Source organism: Takifugu rubripes, chromosome 14 (assembly GCF_901000725.2).
Source record: "Takifugu rubripes chromosome 14, fTakRub1.2, whole genome shotgun sequence".
Classification (NCBI taxonomy): Eukaryota; Metazoa; Chordata; class Actinopteri; order Tetraodontiformes; family Tetraodontidae; genus Takifugu; species Takifugu rubripes.
Window position 1 is genome coordinate 7,990,384 of NC_042298.1, and position 17,994 is coordinate 8,008,377.

General features: G+C 44.7%; 1 protein-coding gene across 6 annotated transcripts in view; it reads left to right on the plus strand.

Annotated features, from left to right (window-relative positions):
• The window catches only part of LOC101075609 (glutamate receptor 3), a 70,976-nt gene that overhangs the window by 44,104 nt on the left and 8,878 nt on the right, over nt 1-17,994 (plus strand). For all 6 annotated transcript variants that reach the window (XR_003890779.1, XR_003890778.1, XM_003970460.2 and 3 more), the window contains exons 6-13: nt 640-801; nt 1,732-1,899; nt 2,567-2,671; nt 4,835-4,939; nt 6,481-6,687; nt 9,000-9,373; nt 10,129-10,327; nt 17,449-17,696. Coding sequence is in view for 4 of the 6 variants with exons in the window: in XM_003970460.2 (XP_003970509.1) it covers nt 640-801; nt 1,732-1,899; nt 2,567-2,671; nt 4,835-4,939; nt 6,481-6,687; nt 9,000-9,373; nt 10,129-10,327; nt 17,449-17,696 (1,568 nt within the window). In the remaining 2 variants the exon portion in view is untranslated. The remainder of the gene's footprint in view (nt 1-639; nt 802-1,731; nt 1,900-2,566; nt 2,672-4,834; nt 4,940-6,480; nt 6,688-8,999; nt 9,374-10,128; nt 10,328-17,448; nt 17,697-17,994) is intronic.

The following is a 17,994-nucleotide window of genomic DNA, read 5'->3' on the forward strand; positions in this document are numbered from 1 at the left end:
TGGATCAGATGTGTGAAAGCCACTAAAGAGAGAGGGGCTGTTCAGCGGCGACTGCTGTTTTTACACTTTTACAGTGGCCTCGATGAAAGTAGGCCGGCTGGTTGACGTAAAATATTAAGCTTTCTACATGACACAACATCTCAAAGCATCTACTGGCAGGCTATTAATCTTTAAATGAATTCAGCGCGAAGAGTCACATTTGTCTCAGTGTAAAACGGCAAACGTGCTGCTTTTCCAGAACTAGATCCATCTCTGGGAGTGGAGACAGGAACAGCTGCCGTAGTCGGAGGTGTGCGCAGCCTTGCGTAAATATTAATTTGCTATTTTCGTAATCCGGTGGAGTTGTCGTTTATACGAGACCCAAACATCAGTAAATTGTGTGTCGCATATTTCAGATTGCACCTTATTAAACTCGTCAAGTGTCTGCTGCATCCCAAAATCCTGAGAGCTTGACTCAAATAACATGATTTCACCCTTAGATTACAGTCATTTGTGCCTCGAATCAAGTGTTTCTCACTTTGTGATAATTAATAACTCTCAGCCTTTGAGTTGTGGGGGCAACTGGCTTCATTCTGCCAGGATCCTGTGACGTAATATGTAACACTAAAAGAAAAAACAACAACTTCTGTGTGACTTCAGGGATTCAGGAACGTGAGCTTGGACAAAGTCTTTGCCGGTGGAGCCAACATTTCTGGGTTTCAGATCGTCAACCCTGAGAACCCGATTGTTCAGCAGTTTATGCAGCGCTGGGAACGGCTAGATGAAAGAGAATTCCCAGAAGCCCGAAACGCTCCTCTGAAGGTACTTTGCTCACAAGGTCTTTCATTGTGAATGCAGAATACGACGTCCCCTCTGAAGTGCTCTCTGTTGGTACCTCTCCTCCTCTAATCCTCTGTTTTCCTTTGTCCTCCTGTCTTCCTCCCACCCTCGGCTTCCTCGACGTTGCTTCACATCCCTCCTCGCAATCAATATATTGATAGGCGTTGCGAGGCAAGGTTATATCGCTGCTTCAATTTACATCTAATTAAACAATGATCAAGGAAGAAATGGATTTTGAATGGCATTTAATTAGTTTTTGTCATGGTGGAGTGGTCCACAAACAAGTGGCTCAACTCTCCGTTAAGAAAAGGTCAGGCAAAGTCAGAGAAGAAGTGCGCGGGAGACAAAATCGTGCATTTAAGCTTTACAAACTCTTCACCACAACTTTCCAAAAGCAGGTGACCATCACAAGACAAACCTCCCTCTCCTCTCACAGGTTTGACTTCTGCTCCCAACGATCGATGAGAATTCACTGATGATTGATCCCAACTAATGGCTCGTCAGAGGAATAGCCAAAATATTATCAAAAATATCCGTTCTTTTAAATTCAGATATAATATCAGTTCAAAATTCAAACCTTTTTCATTGACACTTTGTTTTATTTGGAATCATTATTGATCACTCTGGTGAAATGCGATCCAATAATTGTATGGGAATGGGAATACAAAGAGGAAAGTGCCTAAAAACAATCTTATTCTGAGTTTATGAGCAACATTTTATACAAAAGCACTGATTTAGCTGCAGTGACTGACACTGCAGCTTAGAAAATAAAGGAAGTGTTTTCAAAGTAAGACATTCTATGTTAGAAAACCTTTCCAAACCTTGATGTAATGTTTTAGACACACTCTTTGTTCCTCCTCTCACTTGGCGTCTCTTGCTGTCATTTGCTTTTTCTGTCATATTCCCTCTCAGTACACTTCAGCGCTGACCCATGATGCAATTCTGGTGATAGCGGAAGCCTTCAGGTACCTGCGACGGCAACGAGTGGACGTCTCTCGCCGCGGCAGCGCCGGGGATTGTCTCGCCAACCCCGCCGTGCCTTGGAGCCAAGGCATCGACATCGAGAGAGCTCTCAAAACGGTGAGGAGGGTGGGGGGAGGAGTTTGAGCATGGAGCGTTAGGGTCATGGGGGTGGGGGGGTTGAGTGGCAAGCTGATAACTAAAGAAAAGACTAGAGGAAGTGGAGCGGTGATAGGGAGTGAGAGTGTGATAAGGATGGGAAGTGACAGAGAGAAGGGAAAAAAGGGCCGGGCTCTTCTCCCCCCTCTGATATCTGTGCGCAGAGCTCACTCAAATCCAGGCCCTCATTACCATAAAACTACATCTTTTATTAAAGCGTATCCAGTTTATCGTTTCATCACTGCACCGTGCACACAGGAGCTCCACATACATGAGCGCCATAAGAGCTGCCGCATGCTGTATGGAGGAATGTGCAGATGAGGATCAACTGCAGCTGCTCTCATTTTAGCGATTTCAGTTTTATTTCAATGGCTATTCGTCTGCATTATTCAGTGTATTTCTTTACTTTCTGTTACTTTGTAACAACTTTTCTCAAATTTAACCTAAACCACATAAGCTTGATTGTTTCCTTTCCTTTTTTCTAAGCAGCATGTGTTTTCAGGATGATGATGTATTTCCTGTTTATTTTCTTTTGTTTGTTTGCAGAAGATGCTGTAAGACCTCTAGTTTACAGTCATACTGGTGGCTGTTTGTTCACCCACAATTTCACGATGTCTCCTTCTCGTAGGTGCAAGTGCAGGGCATGACTGGGAACATTCAGTTTGACAACTATGGCCGCAGGACCAACTACACTATAGATATTTATGAGATGAAAATAGGAGGTCCGAGGAAGGTAAGAAGAAGTATCAACCTGGATCAACTCTCATCCGTCTGCTCCTGAGCTACAAACGGCTCCAGGTCAAAATCTGTCACAAAAATCTAACCAATATTTTAGGAAATCAGAGTTTTCAGAGAAAATACAAAGAGTGGCTCAATCAATCCATTGACAAAAAGTCACTGCATTAGCCAAGTGGTGTGAAATTGATAATAATAGATGGTTTTTAGTTTTAATAGTTAATCTATATAAAAAGCACATTTGTTTGCTGCTGCAGTGAGCACCTATATAATCCATATTTGGTTCATATCCTGTCACAAACAGTGAACTATATGCTGGACAGACCACAGTAATGGTGGACATCTGCTCAGCTGTGGCCCGAGAGATTTAAGAAACATGAGAAAAGTAGAAAAGCCTCCAGCTCTGCAGACAGTCAGGACAGTGCGCATTAATCCCGGCTGCCTTCTCCCTCCTCCGAGAAGTAACAGCACCGATGAGGCAAACCTCGCAAGGCCTACAAATCACGCCCTGCCGGCAATCCCTGAGCTGAAAGTGTCCCATCAAAAGAATGATGTGAAGCTATTGCAATGCTGTGAGACAGCCGCGATATGATTGGACAGTAATCAGCACTGACACAACCAATTACGGTAAAGGGAACCGAGAATTTCTTTTCAGGAAGGTAATTCCCAGTGGTGTTTTCACAATAAAAGTCATATGATGACCTCTGGTTTTTATTTCACAACCTCGCGCACTGCTGAGGGACAGCTGTGAGTGACTTGTTAGCTGGGTAAGTGCGAGCTCGCTCTGACACGACATCCAACTGCTCCGCCTGCCTCCCTGCTCCCCGAAGCCCACACATCAGTTAGCATCCCCCCAGCCCTTACAGCCAGTGTGGCGCAGACGGCCACAGCTGGAGCAGGGAGGGCAGAGGGGCCCGGGTGGGGGTGGGAGATGAAACAGCAGCAGTTTGTCACGACACGGCGTCCCAGTCACCGCGCTGACAGTAAGAGGATGAAGGCTCTTAGCTGCGACTGTCGCCGGTGATGCATGGGCTGAGATCTGTCGCAGGTGCTCACGATGAGGTCAGAACTCCGTGACACGTGCTCCCCACACCTGAGAGGGACTTATCAACCATCTCCATCAGACCGAACGACACTCTAATGACCTAGCGCCGCCCTGTGTCTGGCGCGAAGCGGCTGAGATGGTTTTTAGCGCCACCGTTTGGTGCTTTCATCCGACGCAGTGCACCTGCCCTGGCCCGAGCGCTTCCAGATCTGAGGCCAGAAGAAAAAAAGAAAAGCAGATGTGATGAGGAAAATCCCAGCCAGCAACAGTTAGAGTACTGGCAGCAGCATATGCAAAACGTTTCATCGTGAGCCAGAGGAGCGATTATTTCAGACAGGCAAACAAACACTTGACATTGGTTTGACTTAAGCATCTGTACACCAGAATGTGAAGCAATGGGAGGACTCCAGAAGGAACCGTAGAGCCACTGGAATATTACAGTGAATTATTAAATGAGTGTGCAGTTCACAGGCCCAACTATTAATTATTTATCCTAAAACCTGGGGAGTTGGCAGTGGGAGGGATTAAAGATGTCTGCTGTGTGCTCCTGCAGCTGCTCAGCTGCCTATTGAAAAAGGAGCATATCTCCAAAATTACACTAGAGTTGTTTGAATAAGTTGAATCCCTTAGAGGGCTCATTTCTGGATGCCTTCCTCTATAGCTAACTCGTTTTTGTTGCCTAGAATTTAATTATATGCAGGTCTGTTACCTTGTTGGCGAGGGAAATATACATTTGGAGCATCCGGAGCCTTATATAGATGGCAGAACCCATCTATATATGTGTTTTGCATATGCATCCGGGCATTTGAAATTGAGTTAAGGTCATTTCTATTCCAATGGTTTCAACTCTGCACCACTGTAGGAACTGAATTGTCTCCTATAAAATTGTTCTGTGGCTGCGAACGCACCATCAAGAGTACTTCGGATTTTAAAAAAATGGACCTCGGAATCAAAAATACAGAGACGAAGAATGTGATTGAAAATATCGGAATGTGAAGTGATTTCACCCAATCCAGCTCGAGCTTTCTCTTCAATAAATACTTTTTCGGCCCGGTCTGATGTTCAAATCCTGCGGGGGTTTTGAACGCACCACTAAATACCGTCTTGTCTTTGCAGATCGGGCACTGGAATGAGTACACGGGCTTCGTAAATATCATGGATTCGCAGCTCTCCAACGACTCCTCGGTGGAAAACCGAACGATTGTGGTCACTACTATCATGGTACACTTTCCATGTCGTTCTAAATGTTTCACGTATTCTGCCACTCAAGGTCATGGTGTTGATTCCAACGAGCGACACATTCTGTCCTGGGTCGGGCAGAACCACATCTTACTTGTGCTGCTTTCCATCCACTCGCTTACATGTTGAAACAGTCAGACTTGAGTGTTTCGACTGTATCTGTGTGGGTGTTAAAGCATTTCAATTTTCCATATACTTCAGTGGTCTGTCATAGCAGTGACGTCACAATAATGGTAGAAATGATAATGGTTGATTCCATCAATTACAAAGGCATACGTAAGTAGACCTGTTTGTCCTCCTCAAGTAAATGTTCAGTGACACTTGGGATAGACTGGCAGTGCTTTAGCAAACTGGGCCAAATGGTTTCGGCGTAGATCCTCCTCTTGTTATCGCCTCTGATCTATTTTGTATTACCACGATCGTCTCTGTGTTGATCTATATATCGAGATACTTCCGGATCTAATGTGTGCAAACACATGAATGGCGTGACAGGAATCTCCGTAGCATTCCCAACATCGATATGTGCAGGTATTCTGCTTATTTTAAACAGTTTTGGGAGAATTTTATGAGCTGGTTTTCAGAATGGACTCATTCAACCAACTGATTAGTCTCATTAGATGACCTGACATCACCTTGGTGTCTCTCAAAACAGCTTAAGGCAGCAAATGCCAGATCTATTTGCTTAGAATTTTTGAGGCATAAGTATCCATCGATACCAAACATTATCAAATGAGCAATATAATTAGCTCTGTGTTCATTAACTGGCACAGGTCATTTAGCAGAACAAGCCATCGCTTCCCAACTCTCTCCGGTTACGAGTGACTGTAGCTGGGCCCTTATTTCAAAATGACAAAGTGTTTAAAGTTAAGAAGGAGTGTGTCTAAAAAAGAACAAACTCCTGGTCGCCTGATGTCATCATTTATTGAATGAAAACTTGTCTGGATAAACACAAACTCAATGATTTATTGATCTGGGACCAAAGATGTCGGTGGATACAGGACACGCTCTGATCCCTCGATGGTCACTGGCATTTACTTGTGAATCCCATTCCCATCCTCACTCACTTCTGAGCTGGCCCACCTCACCTACCAATGACCCCCTTCCCCTGCCCGGCCTGTTCAAATATCACCCCCTTTCTTCTCCCACATAAACAAAAATGAATGCACCTTTCCCCCGTCTGGTTTAGATCCTCTTTTATTTGGCAGCAGAGTTGCACTCTTGGGCTCAAACTGGGGTTGGGTGCATTGGAGCGGATGTAGTTCCGCTGCCGCAGCTTGATTAAAGCTGCGTGACCACATCATCATGCTGTTATCAGTGCACATTTGCACATTCGGCAGGCGTGGCCAGTCGATGCATGACCGCATGAGCATTTAAAAAAAGCTAACGTTCTTAATTTGTGCGCGAGAGAAAGTGAGGCCGAGCAAGAGCATGACACATCTGATGGCATGTATGCATATTTTTGTGTAATAGAATATGTCCCAGAGCATGGGAGGCAATAAACCAGTGTGTGTTTGAATCAACAGGAAGCTCCTTATGTGATGTACAAGAAAAATTATATGCATCTGGAGGGAAATGACAGATATGAAGGCTACTGCGTCGATTTAGCATCTGAGATTGCCAAACATGTTGGAATTAAGTACAAACTGTCTATAGTAATGGATGGGAAGTACGGAGCCCGAGACCCCGAGACCAAGACGTGGAACGGGATGGTGGGTGAACTGGTCTATGGGGTGAGTACTGGGAGCCTTGATTTCACTGATTACATGACAGTTTGCAAGGAACTTCAACATGAGAGGAGATCTCATTTTTCTGTCTTAAGGTGATCACCAACCTTCTCTGAACCCATCAGCTCTTGTTCAGTTTAAAGTCTAATATCAGCCGTCAAACACAGCTTTAAGCACCAGTGAGGATGGGGGAGAGAGGTGGTTGATGATCATCTTGAGATGGAGAAAATGAAATCATTTCTCAGTGCTGTTCACTGCAATTAATCTGACTTGCTTAGCGCAGAAAGTTGCCCTTTCTCTTACAGTCGAAACAGAGGTAAGTACATGAAAAACAATGAGGCCATATGGCGAACACACTGTAATTACTTTGATGAATGAAAGATTGTTCGCCTTTGAAGCGATTGTGTAATTATGTTCAAAGTGTGATGTGTATGATGAATATGCCACGTTGTAAATGCGCGTCAGCTTTCGCGTCAACAGCTACATGGTGGTTTGTGGTCGGGAATAACAAGATCCACATGTTGCGTGCCACAAAGGTTGACGTGATCACATTAGGGGGGGTTCAGGCTGCATTCTACATCTGACGGAGGGCGCGGGCCCTCAAAGCACCTCGAGCGTTCCAAATTTATGCCCCTCCTCTGTCCGTTCGCCTTCCCCCCAATCCACCCATCCACCACCACGAGCACAAATGCTCCTGCCTCCCCCCGCCGCTGTAGAACAGGGGCCAAATTTAAAATGCATGAGGGCCGGGATACTTCATCTGTTCAATTTCCCAACCATCACGGGGGGAGATTGCTCAGTCTGATGCACAAACGCCATCGAATTATCCTTTCGAGAGGGGGAGTCCAAATGGAATCTGGGGGGGGGGGGCACCCTCCCTATCACGTTGCTCTCAAGTATTTCCAGACGTATAATTGGGACTAATAGTTTTGTACGTTTTAACCTTTTGACCAGTAAATTCATTTGATTTGCGCTGTCTTTTAAATGTGGGGCTTGAGGCGGCGTTTTATTGCTTTGTTTGCCCGGCTATTGATTGAGCGATGCTTACACCTGCGCGAGGATTAAACGGTCAGAGCGTGTTGTGTTGGCAGGGCGAAAAAAAACACAGTCCTGTTTATTGGGTCTATTCGCGATGCCCCTGGTTTGACCCTGCCAGACACGTTTTCTCCTTCATGCTCCGTATTTCTAGTTTTTTTCTGAATGGGTATTAAAAGACAATGCAGCCCCAAACAAAGGATTGTCCTTCACAGAGTTGGTGCTTTGAAGAGAAACAGTTATTCAATTAATCACAAACACCCGGACGCAGTAACTGTCTAATGTGATTAATAACGGCCCCTGCTTTAATAAAGAAACCCTTTGTGATCTGCTGAAACAAACACATGAATAAAAAGAAACACCACCTCTATAAGTGCTTTTTTGATCAGGTGGGGTTGAAGCAGGAGAGCAAAGGAGGCAGATAGAGACAGCCAGCTTGCAAAAGTAGTATAAATAAATACAGCTGATACCAGAACAAGCTGTGTTTGGGAAACCCCGCCTAATGAATCGCATGTGGCTCCGCGGCGGTCGGCCCGTTTTCATTTACAGACGAGTGCGGTTTCAAATAAAGATCGCTTCCAAACGTAATAGTTTGATAAGGCGGCATGAAGATGAGGGTGACTTAAACTGCCATCTCCTTCTCGATCCTTTCTAAGCTGATTGTGACATCAGTGGGCTAAAAATAAACCTGTGAATCAAAGTGCATATACTGTACGTACGCCGATACCACTGTTACCGAATAACCAGCCGCATCCCAGCCTCATGTTGATGTAGTCGGAGGGAATGATACCAAGAATCTCCTTTGTCTCTATTCTTACATGTCCTCTTCTGTAGATCCTTTCTGATAACTATCCTGATAAAAAACCTTCACTGTCATGTTAAACTCCTCCCAAAAAACTACTAAAGTTCACCTAACTCCCATACGAACAGACCACAGCTAAAAGGATGTTCACTCCCACCCGAACGGACTGACCAGCGCAGCCATCTAATCAAAATTTCATTGCGTCCAGCATCTGGAGCTGAATTATAAAGATTTTGCTCAGCACGTTTGTGGGTCTTTTCCAGGTCACTCACCCACTTTCATCAGCTGTCTGAAATCAGACGTGAATTATTCCGTTTGTGATTTAGCATTCCACCTGTTTCAATGTAAAAACTCCCAGGCCATGCAAATGTATGACGCTAACCTTCTCCTTTGCAGCTCCAGTCATTCACATACATATTTGAAACGATACCTTTCGGTGCCGGTCGAATCTAACGCTCACTGTGCATGTCCCTGTTTCCAGAGAGCAGATATAGCTGTTGCACCTCTCACCATTACTCTAGTTCGAGAGGAGGTCATAGACTTTTCCAAGCCGTTTATGAGCTTGGGCATCTCCATTATGATAAAGAAGCCACAAAAGTCCAAGCCCGGTGTCTTCTCCTTCCTGGATCCGCTGGCATACGAGATCTGGATGTGTATCGTGTTTGCCTATATCGGGGTGAGCGTGGTCCTGTTCCTGGTCAGTCGGTTCAGCCCCTATGAATGGAACCTCGAGGACCAGGATGAAGCCAAAGACCCCCAGACACCCCCAGACCCCCCAAATGACTTTGGCATCTTCAATTCTTTGTGGTTTTCTCTGGGCGCTTTCATGCAGCAGGGCTGCGACATCTCTCCCAGGTGGGTCGGCACCACTGAATCCCTGAATTTGGAATCTTTAAATCACCTTTACCTAGAAGGAACTGTAAATTTGGGACTAAGCTGCTTTTTTTAACTTATATTTATGAAGTAGGTCATCATTTCCAAGATGGGTTCTTTAACAACTGTTTCCAAGCTCTGAAATGACCTTTAACCCTTTGCAAGACTTAGATGAGATTAGAGTTGTGTAGAGTACTGATTCATACTGAAATTACAGTCATCTTAAACAGTTGGTCCTTATGGAAGCTTTTCATGTTTTCTGGGAGAACAGTTCGGTGGGTAGAGGGTTGACACGCTTTGACAGGGTTATTTTTGAGTCCCTCACATGGATTTCTGTCCAGAACTCTTCTTTTCAGATGGTTCCATCTGGAACTGTGTGGGCACAGCTTATAACCTTGTTTTCCTCTGTGTCCTCTGCATGACGAGGCCTTCATAAATGAGCACAAATGAGGGATATTTAACAAGAACATACTATGTTTGAAGTCCCTGAGCCTTATACAATCACAGTAATGGTAGCAAAAGTCCACATTGGTCTGACTCATACTTATTTTGAGAAACATATATAGGGATTTTGAGTATAAACATATTCTGATGTCTCTGGTGTATGCAAATTAAATATTTAAATTAAAGTACAGCTGTCAGCTTGTGTGGGCTGTGTGTGTTTCTTACTTCAGTGCATTATTCTTTTCTATGTAACTATATTCCACATATCTCTTTTATCGAACTCCCCTCTGCAGATCCCTGTCGGGACGCATCGTCGGTGGTGTGTGGTGGTTCTTCACCCTCATCATCATCTCATCCTACACAGCCAACCTGGCTGCCTTCCTGACAGTGGAGAGGATGGTCTCTCCCATAGAAAGCGCCGAAGATCTGGCCAAGCAGACAGAGATTGCATATGGCACTCTGGACTCAGGTTCCACAAAGGAGTTCTTTAGGGTGAGTGAGCAGAGAGACATTACACTACATCACATTACACTAATTATAAACATCCGTGAATGGAAACCCGGCGTATTTTTGTCCTTTTTACTCCTGTACGTGCACAGACTTTATCCGAGGCTCATTTTTCTGAACTGCGGAGGTCTCAGTGTTGAATTTATGCAACAGTACTGCACTCTGCAACCTTGAGGCAGTAAGGCTGTCAGCAGAAATTTTGATAACTCCATGGAAGACTCTGAGGTGATAAAAACAGGAGGCTAATCAAAGCACCCGCATCAGGCTCAAACTCAGAAGGGTCAATTCATGAGATATAATTAGCTAGCTGGCCACGGCTTGCAAATTGGAGCTGATGAAGAAGAGCCCCTGAGGTCAGACTGCATCAGTCTGAGACACAGTTGAGACCGAACACGTTTCCTCTGTCGCTCTGAGGCACAAGCCCGGCAGTGATGTCATTTATTACCCGAAAATATGAGAGCGTATTAGTTGTTGAAAGGCGACCATATGTTCAACACGGAGGAGTTAAGCAGAGCTGCGTAGCCTCATCCAGTCACACATCTCTACATTCTGCTGCGAGATCCAAAGATGCCTGAGCTGGTGTGTCAGCGGCAGCCTTCACACAGCAATAAAGTGAAGAGGACTAATGAAAAAAACGCTGGTTGCGATGACAAAACGTCGGCGTAACGGTCTTTTATCTAGAGCTCCTCATTACTCATCGGCAAGAGAGAAACAATTCAGATGTTTCACAGCTGCAGCCTTTCGGCTAAAGAGACGCTCATTTGCATTAACCCTGGGTTGAATTACTCTGAAAATGCTGTCAGAGTCAAACTTCCCGTAAAAAGAGGGATTAGATAAGCCAGTTTGTTAGTTTTGCGTTAAGGACATGGCACGGCTTTTGAAGAGTATATATTTTGGCTATTTGGCAGCTGATGCCACAAACAGCAACAACGCAGCTGCTGCTCAGGTGAATTTTTTTGGTCCACGTGTCACCAAGACGCCAGTTTTTCTGGTCGTGTTTTCAACCTGACAACAGAGCATTTAAAGGTCTGAAAAGTAGAGAGATAATTGGAGAGTCGCGAGTGGCCTAGTTACATCCCCAAGTCTTCAAATAGGAAATGACACGTGTGGACGGCTATTCCAAGGCACTTTTAATTAAAGCCGTCGAATGATGGGGGGGAAAAAAAGATTAATTGGAGTTAAAGTTCTATTTCTGATCTGTTTTTCAGGAAATACATTCAGGCTTAATTAGACCCATACGGCATCAGCCAGCTGGAAATTCTAAATCAAATCCAACGTTTCAAACAAACATATGTCATCATCTCTGCCACCCCGAGCCCTTTCATTTTTAATGATGTCACCTGGTTCGTTTTACAGAGCTGCCTGGCAAGTACGGCAAATCCGGCGATGTAAAGATCTGTACAGCTCTTTGTATCAGGCAGTAGCCATTTTCCTTCCATATTTCTCTCTTAAGTTCCGCTCGTGTTGACAGTTTGGACACACCTCTCATTACCTGACAGGGGCAGGGTTCAGACTGCAGCGTGTGTTTTCATTTGGAACGGTAGAATGCCCAGAAGCTGTTAGAGGAGTTTTTTTGAGAAGAGAAAGGGGTAGATTAGTGGAGAAGATCTCCCCAGCGAAATTTTCAACCGCCATCAACCAAGGAGACAGCTGGCCTGGGAGCTTGTCAACATCCCCAGTAGAAGAGCGAATGGCTGCAGGCGCTTGGCACCGACGCCCCAGCCACGCTTGGCTCCTCTGCCGCAGACTTTCCTGCTTGTTTGGACACCCTCTCCTCCCCTGTTTGTATCCTGCACGCTGATTTATCTTGAGAAAAGGTGGGAAAACTTCATGCTCAGGCGGCTCTTACTCAATAGAGCATCTGCCGGGTGTCGTTGTACTGTCGTGATTCCGTGTAGATGACCTCTCAACACAGTTTCCCTTTCATATTTGTGTTTGGATGAGCACAAAATGCTGCCCCAACGGGGCCAAATCCTCTTTTTGAGTTTTCTATTCCAGCAAAAGTGCAGCCTCGGTTTTATTTTGAACGGAAAGCTGGTTTGCACTAAGAGCTAAGATGATAAAACAGGCTAATGTGGCTATTTAATTATGCGTAAAGACCAGGGTGAGACTGTCAAAGACAAACGCACTGCTGTAGCATCACACACCTCATTTAGCAGCATAACAATGAAAGAGTGATTATCCCGCAGACAAATGAGACCATGACGCCGTTTTCTCTTAGCCACAAGAAAGATGACGAATTTCCCAAACATCAGAAGCGCTCGTCGCGCATCTTGCTGATGGACAGGTGCACCGTACGAGGATACAACAGCCTGAGTGAAGTCGGCAATGCATCTTACTAAGCATGGAAATCGATTTCATGCCTCGCGTACAGACGCCACAGCTTCTTCATGGTCCAACATTGTGTTTAATAAGTGCCTGGTTAATGTAGAATAGACCCGCATTTGCCCAGGTTGGCATGAAGGAGAGCAGGCAAGGACATTCGTAAAGGAACGTCCTGATTGCCGTGCAGTCAAATACAGCATATTGTAAAAGAATTCCCGGAGCTCTCGTCACCATGTGCTTCTGAACAGTGACGTGTGGGGGGGGGGGGCTTCTTTCAAGATTAGAGACCGTTTGCATAAAAGAGAAAGCTGACAAAAGTGATAATGGACTAGTGCTGCAGAGGAGAAACCTCTGAGGAAACGCGTCGTCCTCAGGGGACCTCGTCGAACTTTAGATGAGCGGCAACAACAGGGACGGGAGGAAGCTGTTGGCGTCCAGCAACAAGCATCAAAGAGCGACAATTGGTATTCAGGGCGAAGCTTCTGGCACTTCAATGGCAAAGTGCACTTCCAGAAAATTTCATTTCCACGCACTTGAAATAAAGGTATCCCTCGCATACAGAATATTGGGCGAAGGTAATGATGTCCACAAATGAAATGGAAGCAAAATAAAGGCGAAGGGGAGTGTAGAGGGGAGGGCTTTCAGAGACGGCTCGCTGATAAACAAGCCGCAGAGCGAATGTGGAAGAGGCCAAGCGTCGCCAAAGAAAAACGCTGGCTGCAGAGCTCTGGAAATGATGCATAATGCAGAATCAATACAGATTAGATGCTTGTTTGGGATGGAGAGGGTCTTTTTTTTTTACTTGAGGCTTAAACCACTTGTGTTTTCAGAGATTTTATTGATAATGTCAGAGTTTAAGGGTTTAAGGGGGAAAAAATAAAATGGATCGCTCGATTTAAAGATGATGCTCTTGAGAGGCCGGTGAGGACAGAAAATGGAGGCAAACCAGCAAGATGGAGCCACTCTTGGTCCATCTGGGAGGAGTATTTTCCTGTCCGTTTGAAAGGTTACATCAGGAACTAGATGAATATGGTGGAAGTCAGAGTCCAAACGGTTTTACAAAGTTTTACTCCATAAAATAAAGCAGCACAGTTCACATAAAGTGACTCATTTAGCCGCACATTTACTATAAATTCCTTACAATTCAAGATATTTGGTCACACAGAATAGCCAGCTTAGAAACTTGGAGTGACAGCTTCAAATTATAGTCCAGTAATTCCTTCCTTCCCCTAAATAATGAAATGCTGACCTTCGTGCATCAATTTCATTTCAAGGAGAAGATTCAGCTGAAAAAAGTGATGCGTGTCAGTACCTCTGCCGCCCATCTAAAACTATTTGTCCCTCGAAAATATGCGGAACTCTCGGAATAACTGGCAGATGCTTGCACCTAATTGCAGACTGCTGTTCTCTGAAAAACCTTCATCTGTATGTGCATGCATTAGTGTGCCTGAGTGGCTGTGCCTCCATATCCGCCTCTGATGTGGATGTGGCGATTCGAAAGACTTCTCCAAAGAAGAATAACAAGCACCCACCAGTTTTCCTCCGGGGTCCCTTTGACCTTGTCTCGCTTTGAGCGTGTCTTGTTCTTTTTATTCCTCCTGTACGGTCACAGGGCTAGAAAACTGACCTCAGTTTATCTTCCCGAGTGTTACAAGAGAGCAGGAAACTCACAGCTTCAGAAAGATTTGCACAAACACCTACACAGATGATGTAACCGTGTCGGTTAGAAGGTTGGCTGAGAGCGACTATTTTGGTATTTAATTATATACAGGGTGACGCTGTGATTGCTTCAGTTTAGTCCCAGCGCATTACAGGAAAGAGAATTCTGCAGGTTCCCCATCATATCCATATACGCACAGTTTTCGCTTTAAACAATAGTCGTAAAAAGTCTCCAGTTAATAGGCTGGAAACCCATTCTGCTCTCACGGGGCCTTTAGGTGTGGCAAAGGACAGACACGTGCATGAAAGAGTATTTATCGCAGCCCATAATTGTTGAGCAAATTGTCTTCTGATGGACATTTTTAGTCATCACGCCTAATTGAACTTTAAACGACTAGAACGTGTCCAGAAGGTGAAGGATTAGGAGATTAAGTACATCGGGAAAATTAAGCACATTAAGGTTTATTCCTGGGTTTGTCTGACTATCTGCCTGTCAGCAGTCAATAACCAATCACCTTTTTGGCGGTGGCGCTCAGGTTTTTTCTGTCACGTTTCGCCCGCAGCGTCTCGCGTGTGCGATCCAGACACAATGCAATCAGCTCGTTTAGGATTGGTCTCCAGTCTGATATTGATAAATTGACTTCATAAAGCAGCCAGGCAGCACACTCTGTCGTCCGTAATCAATGCACAGATCCATTCCTTTCTCTTCATTTGCGTCTTGCGGAGCTCTCCCTCCGCTCAGGAGATGAGCCTCTGGTCTTTGGGGAAATTGTCCTCCAAACCTCAGCGTCCTTTTCTGCGGTGTTAAACGCAGCCTGGACACGTTTCGCAGCAACAACACGTCTAACCAGGAGCTTGTTTCTGCCTCACGCGGTTAGGAAAATAAGCAGCACCTCTCCTCCGTGTTCTACATGCAAATGAAGACGCATAACTGGACAAGTGGACGCAGTGTTTTTTCACACAAATAGAACACGACAGGAATCGCATCGACATCAGACCGTGATAATATTCCACCCCACCACAAGCAGGGATGGGACAAGATAATGTGGCGCTTGCCCTTCCTGTTCTCCTCTGCCTGGATGGTTCGCCAATCCAACATCATCTCTGTAATTTGTGGACGTTTCCAGTCGCCGTTCTTCACTGTGTGTCGGCTGTTTAATGCTCTTAGTTGCTTTTAATTCTTTTGTTTGTGGGTCACACTCAACAGATCATCCTCCCTGCTGGGCCGCTCTCCTTATTAGAACAATCCATGTGGAAACCCACGGAAACCCAAATTAAACCTTGTTTTTTCGACTGTTTGACTTTTAAAAAGTTAATAAATATTTACTTTGCTGGAGGAAAGATGGAACCTAATGAGTTTATACTCAAGTTAATAGAGGACAAGGTTGATATTTTTCTGTAGGTGTAGGTTTGAGGTGCCTCCTATGTTTCCTCTCAGTGTAGAGTTCCATCTTTAAGGGGTCTTTATCAATACTAACACACTAACATTCCCTCCCTGGGCAACAATGTGAGTATATTTAGCCTGAGAACGTCTATTATGGGGTGAATGAGATCCCAAATGTGCCCTCCACCTCTTCTTGTGCATCTTTTGTGGTTCTGAAGAGGCTCTCCGACTGCTCTCCCCTCCCAACCACATCTGTTGTGTTAGCATTAAAAAAGAATGTTCACTCCCCGGCATCTTCAAGGCTCTTACATCCCGGTGGAGAATCTTCATCATGCAGACTTTTTAATTTGTTTTATGTTGCCGTCTCATCCCATCTCCAGCATGAATCTGATGCCTGCGATCTATTAGTGTATGATTACATAAAGCTGGTACTTTAGGTAGGACAAGGTTAATGTTCTTGTTTATTAATAGAAGAGCGTTAGAGGGGTCTTTTACCATTCCACTGCAGGACAGTGATCCATCCTTGTCCTCAGGGTATTTGGACATCCACAAGTCCAGTTAAGTGTCTTGTCTTAAGTGGTTTCTGTATCCTGGACTTTTAGTAGTCTGACGTTTTGCTTTTCCTCTTTAAAAGAAAGTCATTTATCATGGCCCCAACACATTTTTTTCATCACTCAGCAAGTGTTTGACATTTGTTGCTCCACAAATGTGTTATTGTAGGTCACCTTGCAGTCACTAATGTTGATTAATGAGTGTGTTAGGAAACTGATATTAGCACCAATGTGTTATGTATAAATACAGCAGCAAAGGTGTTACAAATATATCAGTAAATCTATTCCGAACTATTATTGTGCCTCAGACGATTTGGCCAGTTCTGGAAAACCATCTCAAAGCTTTAGATTTCTCTGGGTTTTGCTAAAAAGAAAAAAAAAGTGATCTTTCTATGTGTGATCCAGTCTGTAGCGCATAAAGTGCCACTCAGGAACTGGCTCATGGCTGTTTGGACCAGAATCTGTTGGAGGTGTGAATTGCCTATTCCAAAATAAATCCAGCAGCATTAAATAATGTAACTGATGGTTATTATAGATAACACTCTACTCCCACAGATTTTACAGGCTGGCTAAGCCAGACCCCAGGCAGTGGGAACATGCTCATCGTTGTGACGGCTCACCCTGTGACCGTGCAGCCTGTGTTCCCCTCCACCTCCTCTGCTTCACGTTTCCTCTGAGTCATTTGTGGCAATAAGGAAACGGCGGCTGAAATGAATGGCTCTAATAAGTTCTTTAAGTCCAACCAGAGTGCACCCAGAGCATTTGCAAGTGGCCGTATAAATGACAATTACACACAATTAACTCTTAAACAACTGCAGATATTGTTTTCATAACCGAGTCTGCGTCCGTTTAGGCTAAAAACTTGCTCAAAGTCACTCAGGAAGCCAATTTGAGGCTGGTGCAGCGTGATATTTGAAGAGTACAAGCTGAACAGCTCGCGTATGCCAATGAAAGAAAATGGGTTTTTAAAGTTCTTGTACTTGGTGATCCCGTAGAGGTCCGCCCGCTCTCTTTTGTGGAAGTATTTAAAGATATCAGACAACCATTTATAGATGTCTATAAATACTTCATCATGCTAGTTTAAAAGAAGGAATCACGAAGCACAAAAACATTAAAAACCCATTTCATGTGGAGAATTTTTAAAAACGTGTCTTAACGAGCTTTCCCTCTTCTCCTTTTCTTCTCAGCGGTCCAAAATAGCTGTGTATGAGAAGATGTGGTCGTACATGAAATCCGCCGAGCCCTCGGTGTTTGTTAAGACCACGCCCGATGGCGTTGCCCGCGTGCGAAAGTCAAAGGGCAAGTTCGCCTTCCTCCTCGAGTCCACCATGAACGAGTACATAGAGCAGCGGAAGCCGTGCGACACCATGAAAGTGGGCGGGAACCTCGACTCCAAAGGCTACGGCGTGGCGACGCCCAAAAGCTCAGCATTAAGGTGGGTGGAATAATATAACAATATTCTCCATGTTGTTATAGTATTCCACCTACCCTGATGTCCCCTCCTTCTCATTGTCTTCTTGTTTTGTTGTGGACACAGAGGTAACGGTGGTATGTCTTTCAATTCAGTGCACTCTGACTGAAGGGCTAACAAATGCTTTTCAGTATTTTTAGACAAAGTATGTGCTACGAGCTGCTAACTTGTTGTTAAAGAGTCCGACCCAGATAAGGCTAAAGCTAACAGTCATTCTCATTTATGTCTTTCTTACTGCTGCTCTTCTCTCTCCTCCGACCTC